Below are 25,615 nucleotides of genomic sequence, written 5' to 3'. Positions count from 1 at the left end.
CCGCGCGCGCGCCGCGGAGCTCTCGCGAGACCCGCGTGCTGTAGACGGGAAGGACAAGATGGCGGCGACAACGACGATGGCGCTGGTGAGGGGGCGATAGGACGGCGGGACCAGGCCGGGCCGCCTCCTCGGGGCTCCTCTCGGAGCTGGGGGCGGCCGCCAGGGGGGCCCGCGGGTGAGGGGTGGCGGTTCTGAGGGGACGACGCTGCTTCCCGCCGGTTCTCCTCCGGTTCTGGGCTCCCGACCCGGCCTTCTCCCTGTGGGGGAGGTGTCGGTCCTTCCCCTCCCGGTCCTGAGCCGGTTCTCCTCAGTTCCCTCCCCACCTGGAGCGGGAATGGGCGACCTCGGGTTCTGCGTGGAACGGCCATGGCTCCTGTAGGCCGTGCAGAGAATGAGATCCCCGGGCTCTGCACGGACGGCAGTGCTTATGATAGGCCCTGCAGGGAACGGGATCGGGCATCACGCCGCGAGGGACCGCACAGGTCGCTGGTTTTGGGCTGGTGTTTCCAAATCCGCTTGTTTAAACGCTCCTTTTTGGGCTACTGTTCCTGTTTAAATGCTCGGTTTGGGGCTGGGTTTCCCAAATCCACTTGTTTAAATGCTGTTTTTGGGCTCCTGTTCCCAAATCCTCCTGGGCTGCGTTTTATGGGAGTTCTTTATGGGTTCTGAGACATTTTTAGGGCTTTCCTGGATGGGCTGCGGGTGTGAGAGAACAGGAATTTCCGGGATGTTGGTTTTCCTGGGTTTTAACAGTGAGTAGAGCGATGGAAGTGCTTCCGTGGGCCTGCTGGGCTGGTTCTTGGCTCACTGGGAATTGTGTGACATGGAAATAGCCTCGCAGGTGCCAGGGCTCAGGGAAGGAGCCTGGGAATACCTGTGGGGCCCGTGGGCTCCCCTTGCAAATCCCCAGATCTCATGGAGTACTGGGCTGGATCTGCAGTCACCGTGGCACAGCAGGAATTTTTTGTTAGGTTTGTCTCTTGTTTCCCCATCATTGTTTCCATGGAAAATACAGGATTTCTCTGAGGAATAGCTCCAATTATAGAGCTGCTCAGCATTGCTCCAAGGGACTGCTCCTGATCCCAGAAGGAATTGTGTGTCCTGGAATTTGTTTTGTGAATTCACAGATGTTGGTGCTCCCATTTGGGAGTAAATATAAATAATTCTCTCTTTGTTTCCTGCCTTATCTTTCCTTAATCCATTGGATTAGGAAGTTTCCCAGGTGAATGCTGGGAAGGAGGGGGCAGGTCTTGCTTTATGAGGTTCCCTATGATTCCACAGGGGATGGGAAGTGAACACCCGGCCTCAGAGTTCCCATTTATCCTGTGAACACACCTGCACAGGGATTTCCAGGTGTCAGGAATCTCTATGGACCCACCTGCACAGGGATTTCCAGGTGTCAGGAATCCCTGTGGACACACCTGCACAGGGATTTCCAGGTGTCAGGAATCTCAGTGGACCCACCTGCACAGGGATTTCCAGGTGTCAGGAATCTCTATGGACCCACCTGCACAGGGATTTCCAGGTGTTGGGAATCCCTGTGGACACACCTGCACGGGGTGACAGGAGAAGGGGATGTGGCCTCAAGCTGTGCCAGGGGAGGTTCAGGTTGGACTTCAGGAGGAATTCCCTTGAGGAAAGGGTGGTCAGGCACTGGAAGGGGCTGCCCAGGGAGTCCCCATCCCTGGAGGTGTCCGAGGAAGGACTGGACATGGCACTCTACTCCAGGCTGGTGGCAAGGTGTAGATTAGGCACAGCTTGGACTTGATAGTGTTGGAGGTGTTTTCCAACCTCAGTGATTCCAGGATGCTAGGAGCAATGGGAATCACACAAAGGCAGGTGTGTGGCTGCCTTTCAGATCCAAAATCAGCTCTAATGTTTCTGGGGTACCTTTTCTCAGCCCAGAGCGGCTGATTAACTTCCGCAGGAGGCTGGGGAGGACCAGTGAAAGTCCATTCTACATTCCCTCCTTCCTTCTGACCCAAAGGATTTGGAAAACAACCACTGTGATGTTTGCACTGGATCATCCTTGCTGGGCTGCTGCCCCGGGCAGGGGAGAGCTGTGCTGCGAGACAGAGTAGGGCCCAGGGGATTGTGCATGGAATTCTCAGGGAATCTCTCCATTCCCTGGATGGTACCTTGGTGTTAGTGGTGGCTATGGGATCACCTCTTGAAGCTGATCTGGGTGTTGGTGTCTTGCTAAAGGAATCTCAGGACTCTGGGACATTGGGTGGCACCATGTCAGTGCTGTGATAGTGCTCCCAGTTCAGTGTTCCCCTCATTTCTTGGGCTGGAACCTTCCCGCACCCCTTGGGTGTTTTTCCTTTGCTCTCTTCTGACAATCTTGGCTCTCTGCACCCCTGGAAATGGGTACAATATTCACCGGTACCATTTGGGAGAATAAAACCTCTGCAGAGAGATTTTGGAGCATTCCCTGTCACTATCAGCCCTCATGCCCTCACATCAACTCCTCTGCCGTGCCTGACTTCCTTCTGCATTCCTGAATCCCATCTGGGTTGGGTGGGTGGTCCTGCCCTGCAGGAATGTGTGGTCTCCATTGGGCACTTCAGTGACAGCAGTTTTATCAGCGACAGTTCCGTTCCCTTGGCTGAGCTGTGCAGTTTGGCAAAGGTCGTTTGGGAGCCTGATAGGTCAGCCATGGAATCATGGAATCACAGCCTGCTTTGGAATGGGAGCAGTCTTAAATCTCGTCCAGTTTCACCCCCTGCCCCATCCCTGGGAGCATTCAAGGCCAGGCTGAACAGAGCTTGGAGCAACCTGGGACAGGGGGAGGTGTCCCTGCCCATGGAGGGGTGTGGGACTGGATGAGCCGTGAGGCCCTTTCCACCCAAACCATTCCATGATACTGTGTCACTGGCCATGTCTGCCATTGTGGGAGCCATTTGCTCATGAGGTGCTGCAGAAATGGCCCGTTTTGGGAGGTTTTGATTCCTGCCAATCACTAGGAACACATCTGGGAAGTAGTGGAGAAGCTTTGGATGTGCCCCATGCTCTGGATTCTGCATGTGCCAGCAGTAACTGCCAGCACTGCTGTTCCCAGTTGGGAAAGAGCATTCCATGGGCTGTGGGAAAGGAGTTGCTAAAGCAGTTGAGGAGTCCTAAAGGTTACAGTGCCCACAAGGGCTTCCAGAGTTCCAGTGGAATCCTCAAGGGCTTAGATGGTAAAGAGGGACAAACTACTGAGATGTGGTGGTATCTGCCAGGAAGGGCTTTTCCTGGTCACTTGCCTGTTGTAGAGGAGTTTCTGTCTGGAAGGGGTGGTCAGGCCACTGGAAGGGGCTGCTGCTTGAGGTTTGAAGTCCCCATGCTTGGAGGTGTCCAAGGAACGACTGGACATGGCACTCAGTACTCTGATCTGGTGATAAGGTGGGGATCAGTCACAGGTTGGACTCCATGATCTTGGCATCTTTTCCAACCTCCGTGATCCTGGGATCCTGTGCTGCTCAGGCTGCTGCTCCTGACAGGCTCAGGTGATGCTCTTCCAGCCTCTCTGCTTCGGGCAGTGTGAAAGTACTCAGCTGAATTCCTGTTCCATGTCTTGGCGAGGAGGTGGAGCAGGGATGGAACCACATGCCCTGGCCACGTGCTTCATCCTTCCTTTTTGCACTTCTGTCTCCTTGAATATCTGCGTGGTTTGATGCTTGTGGTTCCTAAATGAACAGGATTCTGTGGTTTTTGTCCTTTTTGTGTGTTTATACTTCAGAGAAGTTCTCAGCCCTGTAACAGATTTACAGGAATGTTTCTGAACTCTTGGTGTTCAAACCCCCTAAAAGGGCTCAGCCATGCTCAGACACCAGAATAGCAGCAGGAATCCGGGTCCCATATTTATTTCTCTCCAAAGAAGCTCCTGTTCTCTTGCTTCCTCTACCAGCTTTTCCCGAGTTTTTTTCCCACTTTCCTCGCTCCAGATGGCTGTTACGGGATGTGGGAATAAGGTTTCAGGGGAGGAGCCTGAGAACAAAGCCCCAGCTGCTCCTTGCCTGATGCTGTTGTTTGGCCCCAGGGAACTGAGCTAGGCCTGTTCCTGGAAGCAGGGTTATCCCAAGGTGCCTGGAAAGAGGAAATCAGCAGTCCAGGCTCTCTGAGTATGAGGATGGAGGCTGGGATGGGTTTGCACAATGTGCTGCTTTCCAGGGAGCCTGGAGTGACAGGGTGATGGTGATCCTTGGAGAGTGTTCCGTGGTGAGAGATGTATGTTCAGGAATTCCTGTTGGAGCCATGCCAGTGGTCAGCAGAGATCACCCCTGGATCTGTGAGTTCTTCCCAGAGGGATGTGTGGTGGCAGAGAGCCTGGAGCCAGCAGTGCCTGGGTGCTCCTGGGCACTGCTGGGTCCTTTCAGCCTCGGCTTCACCCTCTGTGTCGGAGCTGGGATGTTCTGGAGCAGTTTTTGGAAGCTGTTCCTGTTAATGAGCCCAAGTATGTAAATTATATTAACCTCAGTCCTGCAGTGGGCTGGGTTTGGAAGAATCACAACAGATTGGGCTCCTGGCTTTCTTATTCTGAATAGTTACATTCGGCAGCCCTTCACTCTGTTCTTCTCCTCCCACATCTCAGAGCTCCTGTAGTGGTTTGGTCCAAAATACTCATTCCTGTTTACCTTCTGTGATATAAGAATTAGGAGAAAAGCAAAGCAGGCACCAAACTTGAAAGAATATAAAGAAGTTTATTAATAGACCTAAAAGAAGAAAAAAAAAATCAGACCACACCTTCAGAACACTTCTCCTCCCCCCACCTTTCTCCCTTCTCCCACTGACAATGTAAAAAGACAACACTTGAGATGTTCAATCTGTTTACCACTTCCTTGTTCAGGAAGAGGAGTCTCTCTTGCTCATGCTATGGAGACATTATCACAGCGAGACAGCCACCCAGGTTGGTTCTCTGCTCGCATCATGTGAGAGTCCCCTCCCACGACCTGCAGCTTTTCTCACAACTGCTTTCAAGGATCCACTCTTGAAGTTTTTTGGGGTACAGTTTTAAGGTTGAGCCGTTCAGAAACAAAACTTCTCTTCACCCATCTCTGGGAGCATTTCCATCTCTGAGAATAGAGGCCCTCCTCCTTTCCTAGGAGAAAAAAAGGCATCTTCATCTCTAGGACTATCTCTGGGAGTATCTCTGGGAGCAGAGGTCTTCTTCCAATTGGAGCAAGAGTCCTCACTGCTTCCATCTCTCCCTGTTCAAACTTCTCATCAAATTACAGCTGCTTTAGCATCTGCTTATTCCAGCACAGGTGCCTTTGCTCACAAGTGCAGTTTGAACTCTCCACCCCCCCATGCTTTCATGATATCACAACAGGTACTCTGATGTATCATAGTCTATCACCACCACAGCTTTACAACAGATTTTCACCTTTAAGTATCTCCTCTTTCTCCTCCCTCAGGTTTTCAGCTCTTCAGAGCACTAAAAGGGTTAATCTCACCTGGGCCTCACAGCTGGAATTTTGCTTATCTGTTGGTCACATGATCTTTGCCAGGCAGCTTCAGCTGAATCTTCATCTTCTGGCCGTAGCAGGGCTGGGGGGGCCACAGGTGGAACAGGGCTGCACAGCTCCAGGATGGCTGTGGCCCAGCTTGGCCTGAGCAGGGCCTGGCCCAGGCCCTGCAGCTGCATGTCCCAGCACTGGAAACAAGACAGAGAGCTTCCCGGGGTTTGTCCATTCTTAAATGTGGACCACAGAGGCGGTCAAAATTCTGAGTGGCTTAAAAAATTGTCCATATTCAGACTGGCCAGCTGATAGGTTCTGTCAGGTCACAGAGGAAGCTGTAAGCACCCCTTAGCAAGAAAATCACTTCTGTGACTATGCTTGCTAACCCATTACACCTCCTAAATTGGAATAATTGAGTTTTTAAAGCTGGAGGAGATGGGAACAGCAGTGAGAAAAGGGTTTGCAGGCTTTGAGATTGGCTGGGGAAAACTCTGGGCCTGAGTGTCCAATGGCAGAGATGTGGGAGGGAACCAAGGCAGCTGGTGACAAACAGGGCTTTAGCCAGGTGGGAAAGGACAAGAAGGGTTTTTAAAATTAATTTATGGGATGTTCCACAATCAAAATGAATCTTGGAGATGAGGGAGCCTTCTTTTATAAACAGATCAGCATTTCTGGGTTGTGCTTGTGGTTGGGTGGAGATGGCACTTGGGGACATGGTCACTGCTGGCATTGGCAGTGCTGGGGACAGTTGGACTTGGTGGGCTGTGAGGGCTTTTCCAATCTCAGCAATCACATCACTTTGCTGGTCTTGTTTCCAGTTTGGGTGTGGCCTGTGCAGTCGGGACTTTGTGCACTGGAGGTTGCCAGTTTGCAGCTCCAGCCACCTCTGTTCCCATGTCAGTTCCCTGTTGGTGCCCTGGTGTTCCCATCATCCATGACTGGTGTTCAGTCCAGCCATGAACTTCTGAAGGTACTGGGGAAACACCTGCAGCTCTGGGTACTGTCCAGACACCTGGAGAACAGAATTTTGCGCTGGGAGGGTTTGTCTCCTGTTTGCTCCATGTTCACTGATCCTAGAAAATGCTCACAACACCCCACAGGGAGCTGGAGGCTGCACAAAACCAGGAGTCTCCTTCTTGCTGTAAAGTAAGAGCCAGATGATTTGAGGGTATGTCCTGGAATGGTTGTGGTGGGAAGGGAAGCTGTGGCTGCCCCATCCTTGGAGGTGTCCAAGGCCAGGTTGGATAGGGTTTGGAGCAATGTGGTCTAGTGGAAGGTGTCCCTGCCCATGGCAGGGGGTGGAATGGGATGAGCTTTAAAGTCCCTCCAACCCAAACCATTCCACGATTCTGTGATAATCCAGGAGAAGCTTTGCAGTTGGTAAAGGAAAAGCTTGAAGTCTTGGTTCCTGCTCTGAACAGAGGTTTTTCCGTGCTGCTTGTACTGGGAGCAGAATCTTCCCACAGGAGCGTGTCCAGGACCACAGGCTGGAGTTTGTCCCCATTGGTTTTTGGGTGGTTGATGGGAAATGTGGAATCAAGAGAAGAAACCAGTTCTGTTTTGATGGATGGTGCTGCCAGAACCCACATGAACACCGAAGGCAGGGCCATATCTGCTGCTGGGGACTGAGCAGAGGGTCCCAGCAGTGAGATCACCATGCTGGAATTGTGGTCCCAGGAGTGCAGTCACTGGGTTGCTGAATTGCTGGAATCAGTCATGGTTCCAGCAGTGGCATCACTGTGCTGGAGTCACAGTTCCAGCAATGGGATGACCATCCTGGAGTCACAGTCCTGGCAGTGGGATCACTGTGCTGGAGTCAGTCATAGTCCCAGCAGTATGATCCATGGTTCCAGCAGTGGGATTTCTGTGCTGGAGTCATAGTTCCAGAGAGCTGGAGAGGGACTTTAGACAAGGGCTTGGAGTGACAGAACAAGGGGAATGGCTTCCCACTGCCAGAGGGCAGGATTAGATGGGATCTTGGGAAGAAATCCTTCCCTGTGAGGGTGGGGAGGCCCTGGCACAGGTTGTCCAGGGAAGCTGTGGCTGCCCCATCCCTGGAAGTGTTCCAGGCCAGGTTGGACAGGGCTTGGAGCAACCTGGGCTAGTGGAAGGTGGCCCTGTCCATGGCAGGGTGTAGGACTGCGTCAGCATTAAGGTCCCTCCAAAGCATTCCATGATTCTGTGATTTGGGAAAGTTTCAGAGAAGGTTTTAAAACGAAAACTTGAGAAAGTTGGGTCAACTGAGCCGGGAGGGAGAGGTGGGATGAGAACACTGATGGGGACATTAGACATGGGATCTTTTGAGGGGATGGAGATGATGTGAGCAAGGATTGAAGATTATCTGATTGTCTGTTCGTAGAAAACATGGTTGGAGAACTCTGTAAGTGTCCAATACATCCCTGGGTTTGTACAATTGCTGGGATGGCTCTTCCCACAGGGAATGTTGGGAATATGGTTTGCCTGACATACAGGGTTTGGGAAGGGTTTTTAGCCAACTGTGATGTTCTGACATGAAGTGCTTTGGTTTTCTGGGAAGGAAGAGACAGGTCACTCCTGTGAGAACAGTTTTCCATGAGCATTTTCTGTTTCCTCAGGGTACGGAGTCCATTAAGATGGAAAATGGGCAAAGCACAGCAGCAAAGCTGGGGCTGCCCCCTCTCACCCCAGAGCAGCAGGAAGCTCTCCAGAAAGTGAGTAAAACTGATGGGAATTTGCTGTTTGGGGGGGTGGTGTTGTTTGGGTTTTTAATGAGCCTCTGTCTCTGGTGGGGCCAAAGGGAACTCAGCACCAGATCTCTGGGATCGCAGCCATACTGGAGGGTCCCACAGGCACATTTGGGCCCAGGAATTGCTTGTTTTGGTTTAGAGTTCATAGACACTTTTTGGGAGCATGATGGGGAGTTGCTGTTGGGGTGGGTGATAGCAGGTTTAATTTAAAAAGTAATTAAGTTATGAAAAATGGCATCCTAAGTCAGATGGGAATTCTGAGCTGGGGTATGGGTGCCACAAAGTCACTGAGGAGCAGCTGCTTCTCCACAAGGACTGGGATTGGGATCTGCTCTAGCTGGCCTGTCACTGTCCACACCAGAATGCATCCCAGAACATCCCTGTCCTCGGGATGACAGGGATAGAGAGCTCTGTACTCACGAGGCTCCATGTGGATGTGCCTGTGCTGTCACAGCTGTCCCTCTGTGTATGGTGGTTGGCTCCCAGTCTCATTCCCTCTGGCTTCTCCAGAGCCTCTGGATGCAAACCCCCTTGTCCATTTCCAGGTTTCCTAAGCTCAAATCCCTGGGTTAGATCTTCCCATTCCCTGGCAGCTCCCAAACCAGCCATGGAGACCAGGTGCCCAGGGGGGTGGCTGAGTGTGTGTCCCGGGGAGCGTGCACAGGTGTGGGGATGAGGTTTGCCTTGGCACAGAGCCTCCGTGCCGGCACGGCTGGAATCTCTGGCTTTGCCAAAATTGGAGAGGACTGAGAGAAACCCCAGAGGAGCCTTGTTGTGTGCAGGCAGAGCCGGAGGTGAACTGGGGCATTTAGGGAGCAGAGCCAGGGAAGAGCTGGTGTGTTTTGGGAGCAGATCCAGAGCAGGCCGGGTGTGCTGAGAGGGGAGAGCCCAGCCCAGGGGTGGCCATGGGGAGGTGGAGGCCCTTCCCTCCTGTAGCACCTGTCTGTGCAGACGCTCTCTGAGAGGAGAGGACTGGAGGAGGCCGTGCCCCGCCCTGGGCCCTGCAGGTAAGGGGCTGTGGTGGGATGTGAGGGCGGAAGAGGGGAATGCCGAGCTCCTGGTGCATGCTGCTTCCCTGTGCTGCCCCTCACGACATCCTGCTGTGTCCCAGGGCCTCGAGGTGCTGGGGAGCTGTGGGCAGTGCCGTGGTGCTTAGGGATGGAGACTGGAAGGTTCTGGGAGCTGTGGTGCAGAACCAGGCATCGCTCCCTGCCCCACTGTCTTGTACTGCCCCTACAGCCCCTGTTTTCCTTCCAGGCCAAGAAGTACGCGATGGAGCAGAGCATCAAGAGCGTGCTGGTGAAACAAACCATCGCCCACCAGCAGCAGCAGCTCACCAACCTCCAGGTGAGACCCCCCCTCCGAGCTGCTCCTTCTGCCTCGTGCTCCCCCCGACACGGTGGAGTTCTCAGGGCCCTCGGAACCAGAGCACAGCCCTGAGCCTGCAGCTCACCCAGGCACCCCAACTGACCTCACAAATTGCCCGCAAATCTCTTTCATTCCAAGAGGAAATGGTTAAAAGTTCCTGTCCTGTTGGACGTCCCTCCATGAGATAGAAGAAGCTAAAGACTTTGCCGTGGGTTTTGCTTCTGAGCTATGTTTAAGGTGGTGAAGGCAGAAGTGATCCTGGGAACAATGTCCTGTTACCATCTCCTCTGCCTGAGGGGGGGTCCCTGTGTCCTCGTGTCCCAGTGCTGGCCCATTTCCCTCCCCTTCACCCAGGTGCTCTCAATTTTGGAGAAGTTCTGTTGGCTGTTCCTGCTTGTACTGGAATGTCCATACTGGGAGAGCCCTTAACTGGGGTTTGACCTCCCCTGCTTCAGATGTTTCTGGAACATGTCTCACTGCCTTTACTTGAAGTCAGGAAGCCCAAAACAAGGGCTTTGCCTGAGGAATCCCTGTGGATGTGCTCTGCTTGCCCGGCAGCTGAGGCCGTTTGGGGCTGTGCCTGGTTCTGAGGGTCTGCTCTAGTTGAGGGGCTCCTTTTAAATGCTGGGGGTGAATCAACGACAGTGGTTGCAGAGGTTACTATTGCCTTGAGTCCCCCCCTGGGATCCCACCCTGCTTCCCGAGGCAGCGGCAGCAGCACAACCCCACCCTGGCCTGGTGGGACCGGACTCGGCAGGGTCCTGGCGCCGGACAGTCCTGGGGACCAGGCAGTGAGGGCCGAGGAAGGAGAGGCCTCTCCGCAGGTGCCCCTGTGCCGCCGCTCTGCTTGAGTTTGTACAAACAGCCGTAGTATGCTCAGCTCCAACAGACTGAACTCTGTCTTTACTGTCTTTCAGATGGCAGCAGTGACAATGGGCTTTGGAGATCCTCTCTCACCTTTACAATCGGTCAATAGACATATTCACTTCTTCTGGGGCACTTGTCTTAGTCAGGGCCTAGCGTGGGGACGTTCGTAGTGGTGCCAATGCTCTTGTCCGCGCCCAGCACAGCCCTCCCACATCCCCACCTGTACTGGACACGCCCAGGAGCAGAGCGAGGTGTCACTGCCCCGAGAAGACCCCAGGCTGTGCAGTCTGCGGGGACACTGCCACTCGGGGGCAAAGACAGCTTTAGATTTCCACCAGTTCTGAACACACCCGTGAAATTGTGGGAGCTGCATTTCTAGGGATGCTACAGTTCTGAGGTCCCGACCTAAAACTAACGGCCAAGGTAACTCACCAAGGGGCGATTTCTTGTGGAACGACCTCCCAGCACCTAGAGCCAGCCGGTGCTGGGGAGGGCCGGGGTGCCGGAGGTTGGCAGAACATGGTGTAGCCCAGGCTCAGATGCTCTTTACTATGTATGGTCCAGACCAGGGGAATATGGCACGTTCCAAGTGCAGCAAAAGCAGGATGGAAGGGATCAGAGAACTTGTGTGAGCCTTTGTGCCCATTCTAATCAGAGGCCACAAAGAGCTGAGTGACTTGGCATGATCCATCCCCTCCTTTTTCCTAGACGTGCTGGACAAAGTGTCCTATGACTCGTCTCTGCACCCAAAGGTTCATTTGTAAATTCCTTTGCATGTTTGTAAATACCTTTCCGTCTTGCTGGAATATGAGATTTGTGCCTAGTGTAAAACACAGCCGGAGGTTTGAACTCCAAGAAAAAGGGCACTGAAGTGAAATCCCCACTCTCCCTCCTTTGGCAGTGGGTGGTGTGTCAGTGGGGAGCCAGAATGGATGTTCTGGGACGGGGGTAAGTTTGGAATGGAACAGAGCAACCATCTTGGTGTGGATTTGGCAGAGACAGTGTCGGAGCCCTCATGCCTGGGAACTCCTCCCATCCCTGGGGCTGCTGCCTGACAGTGGAACTCCAGCAATTTGGCTTAAATGGTTTTTGGCTCATTCTACCCAGCTGGGCACAGCTGAGTTGGTGGCACAGGAAAGTTTTAATGGCTTATGACCCCCAGGCACTGGGCTGTGACCCCTTTTCCTCAGCTATTCCTCCCTCGGGAGTCACAGGCAGACACAGCCCAGGAGCAGGAGCCTGGTACAGTTCAGAGCAGTCAGGATATCCCATTCTTGGCAGATGCTTCATCCCAGATCCCATTGTGAATGCACAAAGTGCAAACAGCCCCCTGTCCAGCACTTTTCCTGTTGCCAGGGTTCCCCAGTTCCTCTGTGGGGGCAGCACAGCCTGAACTCCCTGAGCTCTGGGTCTCAGGGCTCAAGTTACAGCTTCCCGTGGGCTCAGTCCTCCCTCCACATGTCACAGTGTAAGATTCCCATGTCCCTTCACCATCCTCTGGTGTCATTGTGTCATGACTGATGCTTGTGCTGAGGGTTGTGCATCGCCTGCTTTGATATAAGAGCACCCCACGGTGGGGTTTTGGCCTGTCCTTAAAATAACCTCCCTTTAGAGCAGCATCAGTTGGGGGCTGCTGCCTGGCTGAGGCTGCAGGTGCTTTTCCATGTTACAGGAGGAGAAGGAGGCACAGGGGCAGTGAAACCAGTGTGGGGCCTGGTGAGAGCAGTGAGATGTCCAGGCAGGAGGCCCTGACACTGACCTGTGCTGAGCTCAGGTGCCCAGGGCACATCCCCCACCTGGATGCTCCTGTTGGTGACCCACAGACACCAGAGTCAGCACAGCCCACCTCAGTGCAGGTCCAAAATCCCAGGGTCATTAAGGCTGGAAAAGACCTCCAAGGTCATTGAGTCTAACCTGTGCCTTATCCCCACCTTGTCACCAGCCCAGAGCACTGAGTGCCATGTCCAGGTGTTCACAGTACACAGTAGCAGACTCCACACCTCCCTGGGCAGCCTCTTCCAATGTCTGACCACCCTTTCCAGGAAGGAATTCTGCCGTCAGAAAATCTTGAGTCCTCCTCACTCCCCCCCTCTCCTTTAGGGTCCTGTGGCAGGGCAAGGTGGGGATTTCCTCCTGCAGAGGCTTCTTGGGAGAGGCCTCTCCCTGGGACACCCAGGGTGACACTGGTGATGGCTGTGACCCCCAAATGGACACGCTGCAGAGGGGCTTTCCTGCACCAAAGCTGGGGATGTGCTGGAGCACCTGGGAGACCACTCAGCCACTGTCCTGCATGTGTACGTGCCATAGTCCTGCTGGTCACAGCCTGCAGAGTAAAGAGAGCCATGGCCCAGCCATGCCGGGAAATCCTTAAGCCAGGCAAGGGGCAAGCTGGATGTCACCACAGGTGCAGCAGTTGGGGCTGGATGTCACCTCAAGGGCAGAGTGTGGGCTGGATGTCACCACAGGAGCAGCAGTTGGGGTTTAATGTCACCTCAGGAGCAACAGCTGGGGCTGGATGTCACCACAGGAGAAACAGCTGGGGCTTGGTGTCACCTTAGAAGCAGCAGTTGGGGTTTGATGTCAGCTCAGGGGCAGAGTCTGGGGTGAGAGCCGTCCCTGTTTGCAGTGTCCTGTATGGAGTGGCAGGAGTTAAACCCTCCTAGGCTGTTTTCTCCTGTGGCCAGTGGTAGTCCCAGACAGGTGCTATAGGAAGCAGGAGCCCCTCGGGTACAGGCTGTGTCTGTGGTGCTGTGCCTGTCACAGATGAGCTCTCCCTCCTTTTGGGTTGCAGCATCTCCAGGCAGAGCTCCTGCGGTCATTAGGGCACCCCAGAAATCAGCCTCAAGAAGGCCCTGAGTGCTTTCCCTCTGCCCCAGGGGTCCCCAGGCATGGCAGAGCTCCTCTGCTCATTAGGGCACCCCAAAAATCGTCCTCCTCAAGGTCCTGGTTGCAGCCCCTCTGCCATGGGGGTGCTGGGGTAGGAAGGGGGTGCTCAGAGCTCCCTGCTGTGGTGCTGGGCAGGGTCAGAGGCATCACCTACTGCTGCACGTGCTCTGCACCAGCCTCTTCCTGCCCCAGGTGTGTCCCACCTGTCCCAGAGCCATCCCCTCACATGCAGGCAGTGACTCCTCCAGACCCCATGGTGTGGCCACATCTCCAGGGCCACACGTCCCTTAGCAGCTCTAGAGCTGCTCTGGGGGTTACAGACACGAAGAACACACTGTGCTCTGCTTTTAGGATCCCTCCTGTAAGGAATGGCTGGATTTGTCTTGAGAACAGGTTTCCAGGCAGACTTAGGACACAGTAGCAGAAATCCTCTGTGCAGCTGTGTTGGGGCTGCACCAGTACAGCCAGTGCCGCCAGGCAGGGATGAGTACTGGCACCACACGCTTCCCAGGAGTCCCACTGGGCCACGGGAGTGTTTGGCTTTGCTGTTGAGCTGTGGAAGTGGTGCCCAGTACTGGATCTCAGACTGCTGGGGGTGGGGGGAGGCTCTGGAGCCAGAGGGAGCGGGGGGAGGTTCCCAGTTCCAGACCCTTTGCTGCCGGGGAGGATGGGGCGGGGGTGGGAGTGCCGATGGATCTCTGCTGTCGGGGGGGAGCGGGAGGGATTCTCCCAGTGCCCAGAGCTGAGCCCTTTGCTGCCTGGAGGGGGAAGCTGCCCTAGAGTGAAGGGATTCCCTCCTCCTGCAGGTGTGGCTGGAGATGAGATCAGGCTGGGGGACACCCGGCCAGAGGGACCGGAATGTGTCTGCCCCAGGATGAGCCGGACTTTATCTGGGACTGAGCCGGATGGATCCGCTCCAGCGCCCTGTGCAGCGAGCAGGGAAATCCTTCTTATCCAGGCTGTGCCAGAGCTGCCGCCAGGGGTGGCTCCCGGGAGGGAAGCAGGAGGGGGAGGAGGCCCCGGTGGCCACGGCCAGCCCAGCACTGACCAGCCAGTCCTTGTCTCGCTACAGATGGCGGCTCAGAGGCAGCGGGCACTCGCCATCATGTGCCGGGTCTACGTGGGCTCCATCTACTACGAGCTGGGGGAGGACACCATCCGCCAGGCCTTCGCCCCCTTCGGGCCCATCAAGAGCATCGACATGTCCTGGGACTCTGTCACCATGAAGCACAAGGTGGGATGGGGCTTCCAGGCTGGTGGGAGGTTCCCTGCCCATGGCACAGGGTGGAACTGGATGAGCTTTAAGGTCCTGTCCCACCCAAACCATTGCGGGATTGCCTGGGTCTGGCAAAGAGCAGGTGAGCTGTCCTGGGAAGGAGTGGAATTCCTTGGGGGCAGCGAGAGCTGGTGCTGATGCCCCAGTGATGAGGCATCTTGGGATCTTCTGCAAGGACATTTCTTTCAGCCATGTGTCCTAAACACAAAATAACCAGCTTTGCAGAATTGGATGAGATACTGGGAAGCAATTCCTCCCTGTGAGGGTAGTGAAGCCCTGGCACAGGTTGCCCAGAGAATCTGTGGCTGCCCCATCCCTGGAAGTGTCCAAGGTCAGGCTGGATGGGGTTTGGAGCAACCTGGTCTAGTGGAAGGTGTGGAACTGGATGGGCTCTAAGGTCCATACAACACAAACCTTTCCATGATTCTATGATTCCCAGCCCTCAAGGAACATCCTCCTCTCTTCAAGGCTTTCCAGATGCAGCCAGGAGAGGAAGGGGCCTCTATCCTTGTGAAGAACAGGTTCCTTTCAGCACTGGGGATGAATGTTTGCAGCTCCCTGATCTGCATAGGGCAGGAGTCTATATGGGAGCCAGGGGTGTGTGGGGTGAAGTGCATGGAATCATGGAGTCATTGAGGTTGGACAAGAGCACTTGAATGAGCACCGCATTCAGTCATTCCTCGGACATCACCAGGGATGCCTCTCTGGGCAGCCTGTTCCGATGCCTGACCACCCTTTCAATGAAGAAATTCCTCCTGATGACCAACCTGAAGCTCTGCTGGAAGTGCTGACAAGGCAGCAGCCCGGAGTGAGATGGGGTTTTGCTGTGGGACCTCAGAGACCGAGAGGCTCCAGAATCAGGTGCCCTTGGTGGAACCTCTGCAGGCCATTTTCTGCCATTCTCTAAGGAATCTTCTTGGGCCATGAGCAGGAATCAGTGGGGTGGGAATCAATTTCACCTGTAGGAATCTGCTCCATGGGAAGCCTTGGCTGCATTAGATTGACACAGCTGGAGTGATTGACAGGTGTCTCCTCCCATCCCAGGGCTTTGCCTTTGTGGAATACGAGGTTCCTGAAGCCGCCCAGCTGGCCCTGGAGCAGATGAATTCTGTCATGCTGGGGGGAAGGAACATCAAGGTGAGTAACATGCCTGCTCTGAAAATTCCTGCTTCTCTTTTCCTGGGAATAATTCTTTCATGCCTGGAAGTGCTCCCCACAGCACTGTGATGGGGGAAGGAACCTAAAAGCTGTTCCCTGGTGGACCTTGATGTCCAACATGGAGCACACGGCAGCTCTGGGTCCCTCCTCTCCGAGGAGAAACCGCCGGCCTGCAAGTCCCACCTGAGATTGGCTCCAGGGACTCGACTCAGGTTTTCCCACACACACATAGAATTCTCTGGAAGACAAAGTAAAAGTGATTATATCTTATATGATGTCTCTGACACGCCCTGAGTGTGTGCAGGGTCCCATGGCCCAGGGGGTTTAGGAGACCCTGAAAAAAAGGGGTAGGAGCACTGTGATTTGCTTGCAGAATCCTTCTCAATCCCTGGAGGCTGGTATTTGGCAGGTCAGGGAAGGTAAATGGGAGAGGTACCGGGAGGAGGGAGGAGAGCTCAGATCCTGGTAGTGCCAGCTGTTCCTGGAGCTGTCCCTCTGTTGGCGATAGCCCTTTGAGGTGTCCTGTGGTTTGCACAGGCAGGAAGGGACCAAGTGCTGCCCTGCTCCATGGACTGCCCATGTCACAGAATAATGGAACTGTTCCCATGGGAAAACCCCTCCCAGCTCATCGAGGCCAACCTGTCACCCAGCCCAGAGCACTGAGTGCCATGTCCAGGCGTTCCTTTGACAACTCCAGGGATGGGGATTCCACCACCTCCCTGGGCAGCCCCTTCCAATGCCTGACCACCCTTTCCTTGAAGAAATTCCTCCTGATGTCCAGCCTGAGCCTCCCCGGGCACAGCTCGAGGCCGTTTCCTCTTGTCCTGTCTCCTGTTCCTTGGGAGCAAAGCCCAACCACCCCGGCTGCCCGCTCCTGTCAGGGAGTTGTGCAGAGGCAAAAGGTTCCCCCTAAGCCTCCTTTTCTCCAGGGTGAGGCCCCCAGCTCCCTCAGCTGCACCTGGTGCTCCAGGCCCTTCCCAACTCTATTCCCATCCCTATCCCTGCAGGTGGGGAGACCCAGCAACATCGGGCAGGCTCAGCCCATCATTGACCAGCTGGCAGAGGAGGCCCGGGCCTTCAACCGCATCTACGTGGCCTCCGTGCACCAGGATCTGTCCGACGATGACATCAAGAGCGTGTTTGAAGCCTTTGGGAAGATCAAATCCTGCACCTTGGCCAGGGACCCCACGACAGGGAAGCACAAAGGCTACGGCTTCATTGGTACAGCCGGGTGGAGCTGGGGCAGGGGTGGGAGTGTCCTCTGCTCTTGGGGGTGGCTTTGGGGTTGGGTTTTCCACTCTAGTGAAGGAATTTTGTTAAGTGATAGGAATAAATTGGGAGCAGGTCAGGGCTGGATTTAGGAATATAATTTATAGCAGCTGTGAGGGTGGTGAGGCCCTGGCACAGGTTGCCCAGAGAAGCTGTGGCTGCCCCATCCCTGGAAGTGTCCAAGGCCAGGTTGGATGGAGCTTGGAGCAACCTGGTCCAGTGGAAGGGGGCCCTGCCCATGGAAGGTGGCAGGGAGTGGGACTGGGTGGTCTTGAAGGTCCCTTCCCACCCAGACCATTCCATAATTCCATGATTGAACAACAGAAGGCTCATTTGTGAATGATCTCTTCCTGCAGAGTACGAGAAGGCCCAGTCCTCCCAGGATGCCGTCTCCTCCATGAACCTCTTTGACCTGGGGGGTCAGTACCTGCGGGTGGGCAAGGCCGTGACGCCCCCGATGCCACTCCTGACCCCAGCCACACCTGGAGGGCTCCCACCCGCGGCTGCTGTTGCTGCTGCCGCCGCCACTGCCAAGATCACGGCACAGGTGAGACGGGGGAGGCACAGGGATGGCTCAGATGAGGCACAGGCACAGCTGAGAGCGCAGCACAGGTGAGACATGGGGACAGAACAGGGGCAGCGCAGGTGAGGCACAGGCACAGCTCAGGGCACAGCTCAGGTGAGGCACAGGGACAGCTCAGGGCACAGCACAGGTTGCCCAGGGAAGCTGTGGCTGCCCCATCCCTGGAAGTGTCCAAGGCCAGGTTGGATGGGGCTTGGAGCAACATGGGATAGGGGAAGGTGTCCCTGCCCATGGCAGGGGGTGGCGCTGGATGAGCTTTAAGGTCCTTTCCAACACAAACCATTCCAGGATACCATGATTCCAGATCATACTCTGTCCCAGGATTTCACACATGTAAGCTTATCCCTGGCACCTGGGGAATCTGAGACACCAGATTTTGGAATGATCTGGCACAGAACTGGTGGGGAAGGTTGGAGAGAATTCCTAGTCTGGAAATAAACCAGCAGCGAGGGAAATGTTTGCAGAAGAGGCTGAAAGAAAGCAGGGAAGGACATGGAAGGGGCAGAGGGATGAGGGTAGGAGCAGTTGTGTGAGCAGCACTCTGGTGAAAGGTCCCACCTGTAGTAGAGTGGAACAGGCCTGGAATGGTTTAGGATGTTGGGAGGCAGGAGAGGCAGTGGTGGGGTGGGTTGGATATTGATACAGAACTTGACTTCTCTGATTTAGTTTTCCTGAAGTACCGGGAGCTCCTGGGTGGGAGCAGTGGGCACAGATTCCCATGGCTGTGCCCCCATTCCTGCCTTGGGCAGCAGGATCCCCCCATGGCACTGTAGCCCATGGAGAAAGAAAATTCCAGCACTGTTGGGTTTTGGGATTTTCTCAGGCAGGAATTGCTGGTCAGTGCAGCCCCTGGTGCTGCTGCAGCAGAGCTGAGGCTAGAAGAGGCTTTTTGGGGAATGTTTCCCTGAATCAAAGGTGGAGGCAGGAGTGGGAGGAGCTGCCCCTCACATGGAACTCGCAGGTCCCCAGGAAAGATTCCACAGGTCTGGAAACCTCTGCAGTCAAGGGAGGGAAGAAGCTGAGACATGGCTGGAATTACTTGGATCAAAATCACTTTGGGAAAGAACTATGGACTCTTCTTAAGTGAAATGGTAAAGATGTGATACAGATATGGATAAATCCTGCTGTTGAGAAACTGCAGGATCTGTTCTGTGAGGAGAGTGGCACTAAAGAGAGTGGAACAAAGGTCATCCCTGTCTACCAGAGGTAGGAAAAGTCAGACTTGCAAGGAACTGAAGGAATCAAAAGTGTTGGGAGAAGTTTTTTAGCCATTTTAGTGAGAAGTGGGAGCAGCTGGTGACCAGTGTAGCCAGAAATTCCAGTGGTTTTGTTCCAGCACTTTCCCATTCCCCTTCATTAGGAGCTTCATCTCCAGTGGAAATAGGAGTGGCCTTGTGGGCACTGGGAACAGAGCCCTGATGGGATGGGTTGGATCCCAGAGTTTGGGTGTTTTATGTAGAGGAGAGCTGGGATATTGCAGCAGCTTTGAGTCACAGATCCATGAACATGTGAGAGTGGAGGGACAAAACCTTGGGATCTCCTGCTGTGCCACATCAGGGATTACAGGAGCCCTGAGAATACAAGGAAGAGAAGGATGTCAGCAATTAAATCAGGACTACAGTGGCCTGGGAAGCAACAACAACCAAAAACATTGGGGTCCTGGAGCGTGTTTTAGGCACATTGTTTTCCATACTTCCATGGAAGTGTTTATTGTTAAACTGCCTGTTTCTCCCAAATGTTGTTGGAATTCTGGGCACCTGGAGTTGGGGTGTTTATTGGGATATGAGTTCCAGGAGGAAGTTTTACTTCCAAGGTGCTTCAGAGTCTGTTTCCCTGCTGGGCTGGGGGACACCTTTCCCTTCCCCAGCAGCACTGGGAGCTCCTGGGAATGGGAGCATCTGGCACATGCCAGGTGTAGGAGAGCTGAGCCTGGCTGGGTGCTCTGCAGGGAGAGTCCCTGGGGCAGGGCTAACCCGAGGTTTTCTGTGTCCCCCACAGGAAGCCGTGGCAGGAGCTGCAGTGCTGGGCACGCTGGCGACACCAGGGCTTGTGTCCCCTGCCCTGACCCTGGCCCAGCCCCTGGGGGCTCTGCCCCAGGCCGTGATGGCAGCACAGGCCCCTGGTGTCATCACAGGTGGGACCCCTCCTCCTGCCACCTGTGTCCATTTTCTGCTGTCACCTCTGTGTGTCCCCTTCTGTCACCTGTGTCCCCTTCTGTCACCTGTGTCCCCTTCTGTCACCTGTGTCCCTTTCTCCTGGCACTTGTATGTGTCCCCTTCCTCCCATCACCTCTGTGTCCTTTCTTCTGTCGTGTGTGTGTGCTCTTGTCACCTGTGTGCTTGTCCTCCTGTCACCTGCATCTGTCTGTCCCCTTGTCCTGTCACCCACGTGTGCTCTTCCCTTGTCACCTCTGTGTGTCCCCTTGCTCCTGTCACCTGTGTGTGCTCTGCCTCTTGTCACCCATGTCCCTTTTCCACAGATGGGACTCTGTACCTGGGGTCCACTTGGAGCCGGAATCTGCTCCTGGCCCTGCCTGGGCAAGAACTCAGATGTTTTATGGATTAATTTTGGTGTCACGTAGATGGGACAGGCCATGGGTTCCCAGCAGGAACGCCTGACTTGGGGGGAAAAGCTGGATAATTGGCACTGGTGTCACTGACCATTGCCCAGGTGTCACTGACCATGGCCTGGGTATCACTGAATGTTTCCCAGGTGTCACCATTGTCCAGGTGTCACTGACCACTGCCCAAGTGGGCATCACCAGATGTCACTGACCATCACCCAGAGGTCACTGACCATCTTCCTGTCCTGTGCCCTCCCAGGTGTGACCCCTGCCCGGCCGCCCATCCCGGTGACCATCCCGCAGGTGGGGGTTGTGAATCCCATCCTGGCCAGCCCCCCGGCCCTGGGGCTGGTGGAGGTCAAGAAGGAGAAGGAGGAGGAGGAGGTGTTCCAGGAGTCGGAGCGGCCGGAGATGCTGAGCGAGCAGGAGCACATGAGCATTTCCGGGAGCAGCGCCCGGCACATGGTCATGCAGAAGCTGCTCCGCAAGCAGGAGGTGAGTCCAGGCAGGTCACAGCTGCCACGTGTGTCCCACAGTGGGCTCAGGAACACCCACAGTACCTCTGAGCTCAGGGGACTCGGGGACACCTGCAGCAGCACAGGGAAAATGAGAGTAGTGCCCAAGGCTCCTTGTGGTTCCAGAGTGTATCCCAGGAAATCCCAGGGATGGCACACAGCATTCCCAGCCCACGGGCATTCCTGATCCAGGGGCCAGCCCCTCACAGCCAGCAGCAAACAGACCTGGAAACTCAGTAATTATCCCTGGGAAGCTGAGCCATCAGTCCCATGGAGCGTGCCTGGAATGGCCAGCCCAGGGATCAGGGTGCTTGGGTGTGTCCTCTGTGTGTCTCCAGGTGTTAATTCCCCCATCCCTTCCCTTGCAGTCCACGGTCATGGTGCTGCGGAACATGGTGGATCCCAAGGACATCGATGACGACCTGGAGGGAGAAGTGACGGAGGAGTGCGGGAAGTTCGGGGCTGTGAACAGGGTCATCATCTACCAGGAGAAGCAGGGGGAGGAGGAGGATGCTGAAATCATCGTCAAGATCTTTGTGGAATTCTCCATGGCCTCAGAGACTCACAAGGCCATCCAGGCGCTCAACGGGCGCTGGTTCGCGGGCAGGAAGGTGGTGGCCGAGGTCTATGACCAGGAGAGGTTCGACAACAGCGACCTCTCAGCATGAACTGCATCCCATGGCTGGGCTTGGATCTGGGGAATGGGCCCAACTCTGGTCCCTGGGCCCAGCTGAGGTTGGACCCAGGGAATTGGTCCAACTCTGGAACCAGGGCCCAGCTGAGCTTGGCATCTGGGATTGGTCCATCTCTAGTCCCAGGGCCCAGCTGAGCTTGGATCCAGGGAATTGGTCCAACTCTAGTCCCAGGGCCCAGCTGAGCTTGGATCCAGGGAATTGGTCCAACTCTAGTCCCAGGGCCCAGCTGAGCTTGGATCCAGGGAATTGGTCCATCTCTAGTCCCAGGGCCCAGCTGAGCTTGGATCCAGGGAATTGGTCCATCTCTGGTCTCAGGGCCCAGCTGAGCTTGGCATCTGGGAATTGGTCCAAGTCTGATCCCGGTGCTCGGCCAAACTCCAGTCCGAGGAATCAGCCCAACTCTGTTCCAAGGAATTGGCCAAGCTCTACTCCAGGGACTGGTCCTGCCCCCTCTGCCTCCCAGGCTTTTTGTAGCCATGTGTAAAGGACATTCCAGGACATTCCAGGGCGGGCACAGGGATCTGGTGTCTGGGAGTTGGGATAAAAACACAAAGCAAGCTGGTGTCACCTTTGTGTCTGTATGACAGGGCTGGCACCTCCTCAGCCCAATCTGGCACAGGGCTATTATTATATCCAGGGATATTATTACATCCCAGAAACCTAAATTCTTTAAACCCAGAGTTCCAACAGGCTGGCACTGCACTGGCATCTCCACAACCCAGCTTGGCACCTCCTCAGCCCAGGCTGGCACCCTGAGGAGTGGGGCTGGGCTTAAAGAGGTGCTGTGGGTGCCCCTGCCCAGCCCCGAGCTCCCTCCAGCCACGCTCAGCTCAGGACCCTGCGGCACCTTTGGGGCAGGAGCTGCCACTTCCCTCCGGGATGCGCCCCAAGGGGTTGGGATGGAGCCAAGGGGGCACTCGGGGTGCGGGTGTCACCCTTGAGGGCTCCAGTCCTGGCAGAGGGAGGGGCTGGGGGTGCCGGGAGGGAGCCCTGATGCAGAGGAACTGTGAGCTGAGCCCGTGCTCAGGAATTCCACAGACCTGGGATGCAGCAGGAGGGCTGGAGGAAATGATCCTTTTAGTTGAGGAATCCAAATCGAAGGAGAATGATCTCCAAGGAACTGCAGCAGGGAATTCCGAGCCCAGCCTCCCTCTGGGGGTTGCTGCCAAGCTTGGGCGTGTCCTGCAGCAGAGCCTGGGAAACTCAGCCTGGACTGGAATCACACGGGCTGGAGCAGAGCCGGGATGCTGAGTCTGCACAGCTGCGATGTTGGGATGCTGGGGTGTCCTGGTGCTGTGTTTAGAGCAGCGGGGGGGGGGCAGGATGCAGGGATGCTGTGTCTGTGGCAGCGGGGATGTTGGGATGCTGTGTCTATGGCAACGGGGATGTTGGGATGCAGGGATGCTGTGTCTGTGGCAGCTGGGATGTTGGGATGCAGGGATGTTGGGATACCAGGGTGCTGTGTCTACAGCAGTTGTGGTGCTGTCTTTGGCAGCCCCGAGCTTTCGGGGATAGCTGCAGCAGCCATTGAGCAGCTCTGTCTGGGAGCACCTGTCAACGGAGGCTCTGGTGTTTAGGGAAAAACATCCCAAAATCCATGGGTAAGCACAGGACCTTCTTCCTTGAGTGCTGCAGCTCAGGGACTGAGCGTGGCCAGGGCTGGGCTGGACCGGGCTCTCGGCCAGGATGTCCCTGCCCATTGCAGGGGGCTGGACGAGATCAGCTTTAAAGGTCCCTCCCAGTCCAGACTATCCTGCGATCTGAGAGTCCAACCTTTCTAATCCCTGAAGGAAGCGGCAGCGGGGGGAAGGAGAGGCCAAGAGGCTGCTGGGGATGGGCCTCCACATCTCGGCTCCGCAGCCAAGGGCTCACAGACTCCAGCTCCGTTTTGGAGTAGGGGTCTGAAGCTCCTCGTCAGGCCTCACTGTGGGACCAGAGCTTGATTGGGATGTGGCATCCAAGTCCGAGGGGAAAGAAGACCCTGTGACTGCTGGGGAAAACAAGCAAGGATGGAGCGGCCCCCAAAGAAGTAAGTGACATGGAAACCGCTCCCCAGGAGAGGACACTGGACGGGCTTTGAGGCCGCCCCGTCCCGAACCATCCCAGAGCCCCCGGGGCCGGGCTGGGCCGGGGCGGGCGCTCGGCAGCGCCATCAGCTCGTGCTGCCGCCTGCTGTTGGCAGCCGGAACTGCAGCCGCGGGGCGGCGCATGCGCAGTGCCGCTGTTTCCCCGCGCTCGCTGCTGCCCTCCGGTGGACAATTCCCGAAGCACAACTCCGCGGCGAGTTCCAGGAGATGTGCGGGCTAAAGAGGGAAAATCCCCTGATTTGAAGGAAAAAAGAGTTTCCTGAGCGAAACATCAGGTATTTCCATGAACAAATGGGTGGCGGTGCCTCTCTCCCCGAGCCTCGCGCTGCTCTGTGGTCTCAGAAACGCCGTCAGACCCCAACGAGCGGCGCCTGCGCCGAGCTCCTCTCGAGGTTACCGGGAACACAGTCTGCTCCCAGGAACTGCTGCTGGCTAACGAGCTCCTGCTCCAACAAACAGCCTTGGGAACTCCTTCTTCTTGCCTGGAGAACGACCCAAGTGGAACAACATTTTCGCTATCAAACTTTCAAAGAAAGTTCCTGACCCAAAGTGCAGCTGGGATGGAAAATGACGGTGGCCAAAGTCCACTCTCTTGTGACCTGTGGACGCCGTCCTGAGACCTTTGGAGCTGTCCCGCGCCTCGGCGGGCTGTGCCCAGCATCCCCCCGGCAGCGGGGCCCCACGTTCGCCGTGCTCGGAGAAGCAGCGCCGGAGCCTGGGCTGCTGCCCCGCTGCTCGGGGCTCGGCCCTTGGCCCCTCGGGGAGAGCAGAGGCAGCGCCCCTTCCCTGAGCTCTGCGGGATCTCTCAGGTGCAAACCTGCCCGTGCGCCTGCACCGCCGCGGTGCCTCACCTGTGCCCGCACCGCCGGCACCTGCCCGCTGCAAACTCTTGAGGGCTCTGTGGGTGGGAGCGCGAATGCGCTACAGCGAGCGCGGCGGGAATGTTCCTCCGGGATCCTTAAATTCTTTAGATTTGTGGGTAAGTCAGGCTGGGGTGATTTTAGGTTTACACTGACCAATATTAGATTTTTTTTCTCTGTGTGCTTTATCCATTGAGTAGCAGAGTGAGCTTTGCCAAAGAGCTCTGTTGTGCTTTTGCTTTTATTTTAAACCTGCTTTTGCTTTTATTTTAAACCTGCTTCTGCCGATGCTTTTGCCGGGGGTTCCTTAAGTGACCTTAAGACTCTCATGTGCCACAAAATGTTAAATGGCAATATATAACCATGAAACTGCTTGTGGCAGTACCAGCAGTTCACATCTGGGAATATGTGACCACATGCTGGTAAATTGAATTATTTTTGTAAATTGTTTCTTTTCATTATTGGGGGATTAAAATTTTTATCCATAAGAAAATATCTGAGTTATTTTAAAGCTAAAATGATCCAGTGACATTTCCATGAGTTGTAGATGCAGCTGATCGTAGCCCTCAGCAGGGCTCAGAGCTCTGCATGGGAGCAGCTGATAGTGAGAGGAAAATGTTTAGAATTTGCCTTATTTACTACAGATTTTAAAATTCCTGCACATTTTTTGTGAAGCGTGAGAAGGATTCCTTAGTTGTGCTGCTGAGCTTTAGTTCCTCATTGGAGTGGGGTAACGAAGACTGTGGCTGAAACAGTTGTGGAATCATCTTGTCTGTATCTCTTAAATATTTTAAATTACTGGGATTTAAATATTTTAAATTACTGAAAGTTTAATCAGCTGTCAGGGCCTGGTTTTTACTGAAAAATACTTGGCAGAGGTGTTATTTCAGTGAAGGAATTTCAAGCAAAACACAATTCCAGGGTTTTTCACCACAGCACATGAAATGTTCCAACCTGATGCTGAAATAGGGGATCTGAGGCAAAAGAAAGGAATAATGGCCAATCCTGCCCTTCTTTTCCTGAAGCCAAAAGTTGATCCATTCTGGCAGATCAAATGGAACTCTGGGATTTTTGGGAAATGCCCATAAGCCCATGACTTCAGTTCTGTCCCACAGTCTTCTGAAGAAGAAAAATCCTTTTTTTTTTCCTCTTTTGACCAATTTTTGGGGAGCAATGGAAAAGCAGGATTCCCTTCCCTTTAATGGGAATCTGTGGCACAACTGAGACAAACAAGGTGGGTCAGGGTTGATCCCAGCATGTGTCCCTGGCAGAACGGAGTGAGGAAAAGGGCAGGGGGGGGTCTGTGGGTGCTGAGGCT

General features: G+C 55.0%; 1 protein-coding gene across 3 annotated transcripts; it reads left to right on the top strand.

Annotated features, from left to right (window-relative positions):
* PUF60 (poly(U) binding splicing factor 60) lies at positions 1–21,907 on the top strand. 3 transcript variants are annotated; one of them, XM_069005673.1, is made up of 11 exons: positions 1–85; positions 8,039–8,134; positions 9,428–9,517; positions 10,456–10,506; positions 14,364–14,525; positions 15,612–15,704; positions 16,733–16,946; positions 17,351–17,541; positions 19,576–19,711; positions 20,400–20,635; positions 21,024–21,907. In XM_069005673.1, exons 1-11 carry the CDS (start codon positions 59–61, stop codon positions 21,321–21,323), a joined length of 1,596 nt encoding a protein of 531 aa, XP_068861774.1. In that variant the 5' UTR covers positions 1–58; the 3' UTR covers positions 21,324–21,907. The 3 variants fall into 3 exon arrangements, with proteins under 3 accessions (XP_068861774.1, XP_068861775.1, XP_068861777.1); XM_069005674.1 differs by lacking the exon at positions 10,456–10,506 and having other exon boundaries at positions 2–85; XM_069005676.1 differs by lacking the exons at positions 1–85; positions 8,039–8,134; positions 9,428–9,517; positions 10,456–10,506 and adding an exon at positions 10,552–10,828.
* The last annotated feature ends 3,708 nt before the right edge of the window (positions 21,908–25,615 follow it).

Source organism: Aphelocoma coerulescens, chromosome 2, assembly GCF_041296385.1.
Source record: "Aphelocoma coerulescens isolate FSJ_1873_10779 chromosome 2, UR_Acoe_1.0, whole genome shotgun sequence".
In the NCBI taxonomy this organism is placed as follows: domain Eukaryota; kingdom Metazoa; phylum Chordata; class Aves; order Passeriformes; family Corvidae; genus Aphelocoma; species Aphelocoma coerulescens.
The sequence above is the reverse complement of the archived record's forward strand: the minus strand, read 5'-3'. Positions and strand labels throughout refer to the sequence as shown.

What these genes read in the sequence shown, in the direction of transcription:
- PUF60 (XM_069005673.1), top strand. Translation starts at nt 59, where the DNA reads ATGGCGGCGACAACGACGATGGCGCTG. An exon ending in CGACAACGACGATGGCGCTG is followed by an intron (nt 86 to 8,038) that starts GTGAGGGGGCGA and finishes CTGTTTCCTCAG; the next exon opens with GGTACGGAGTCCATTAAGAT. An exon ending in TGGGGGGAAGGAACATCAAG is followed by an intron (nt 15,705 to 16,732) that starts GTGAGTAACATG and finishes CTATCCCTGCAG; the next exon opens with GTGGGGAGACCCAGCAACAT.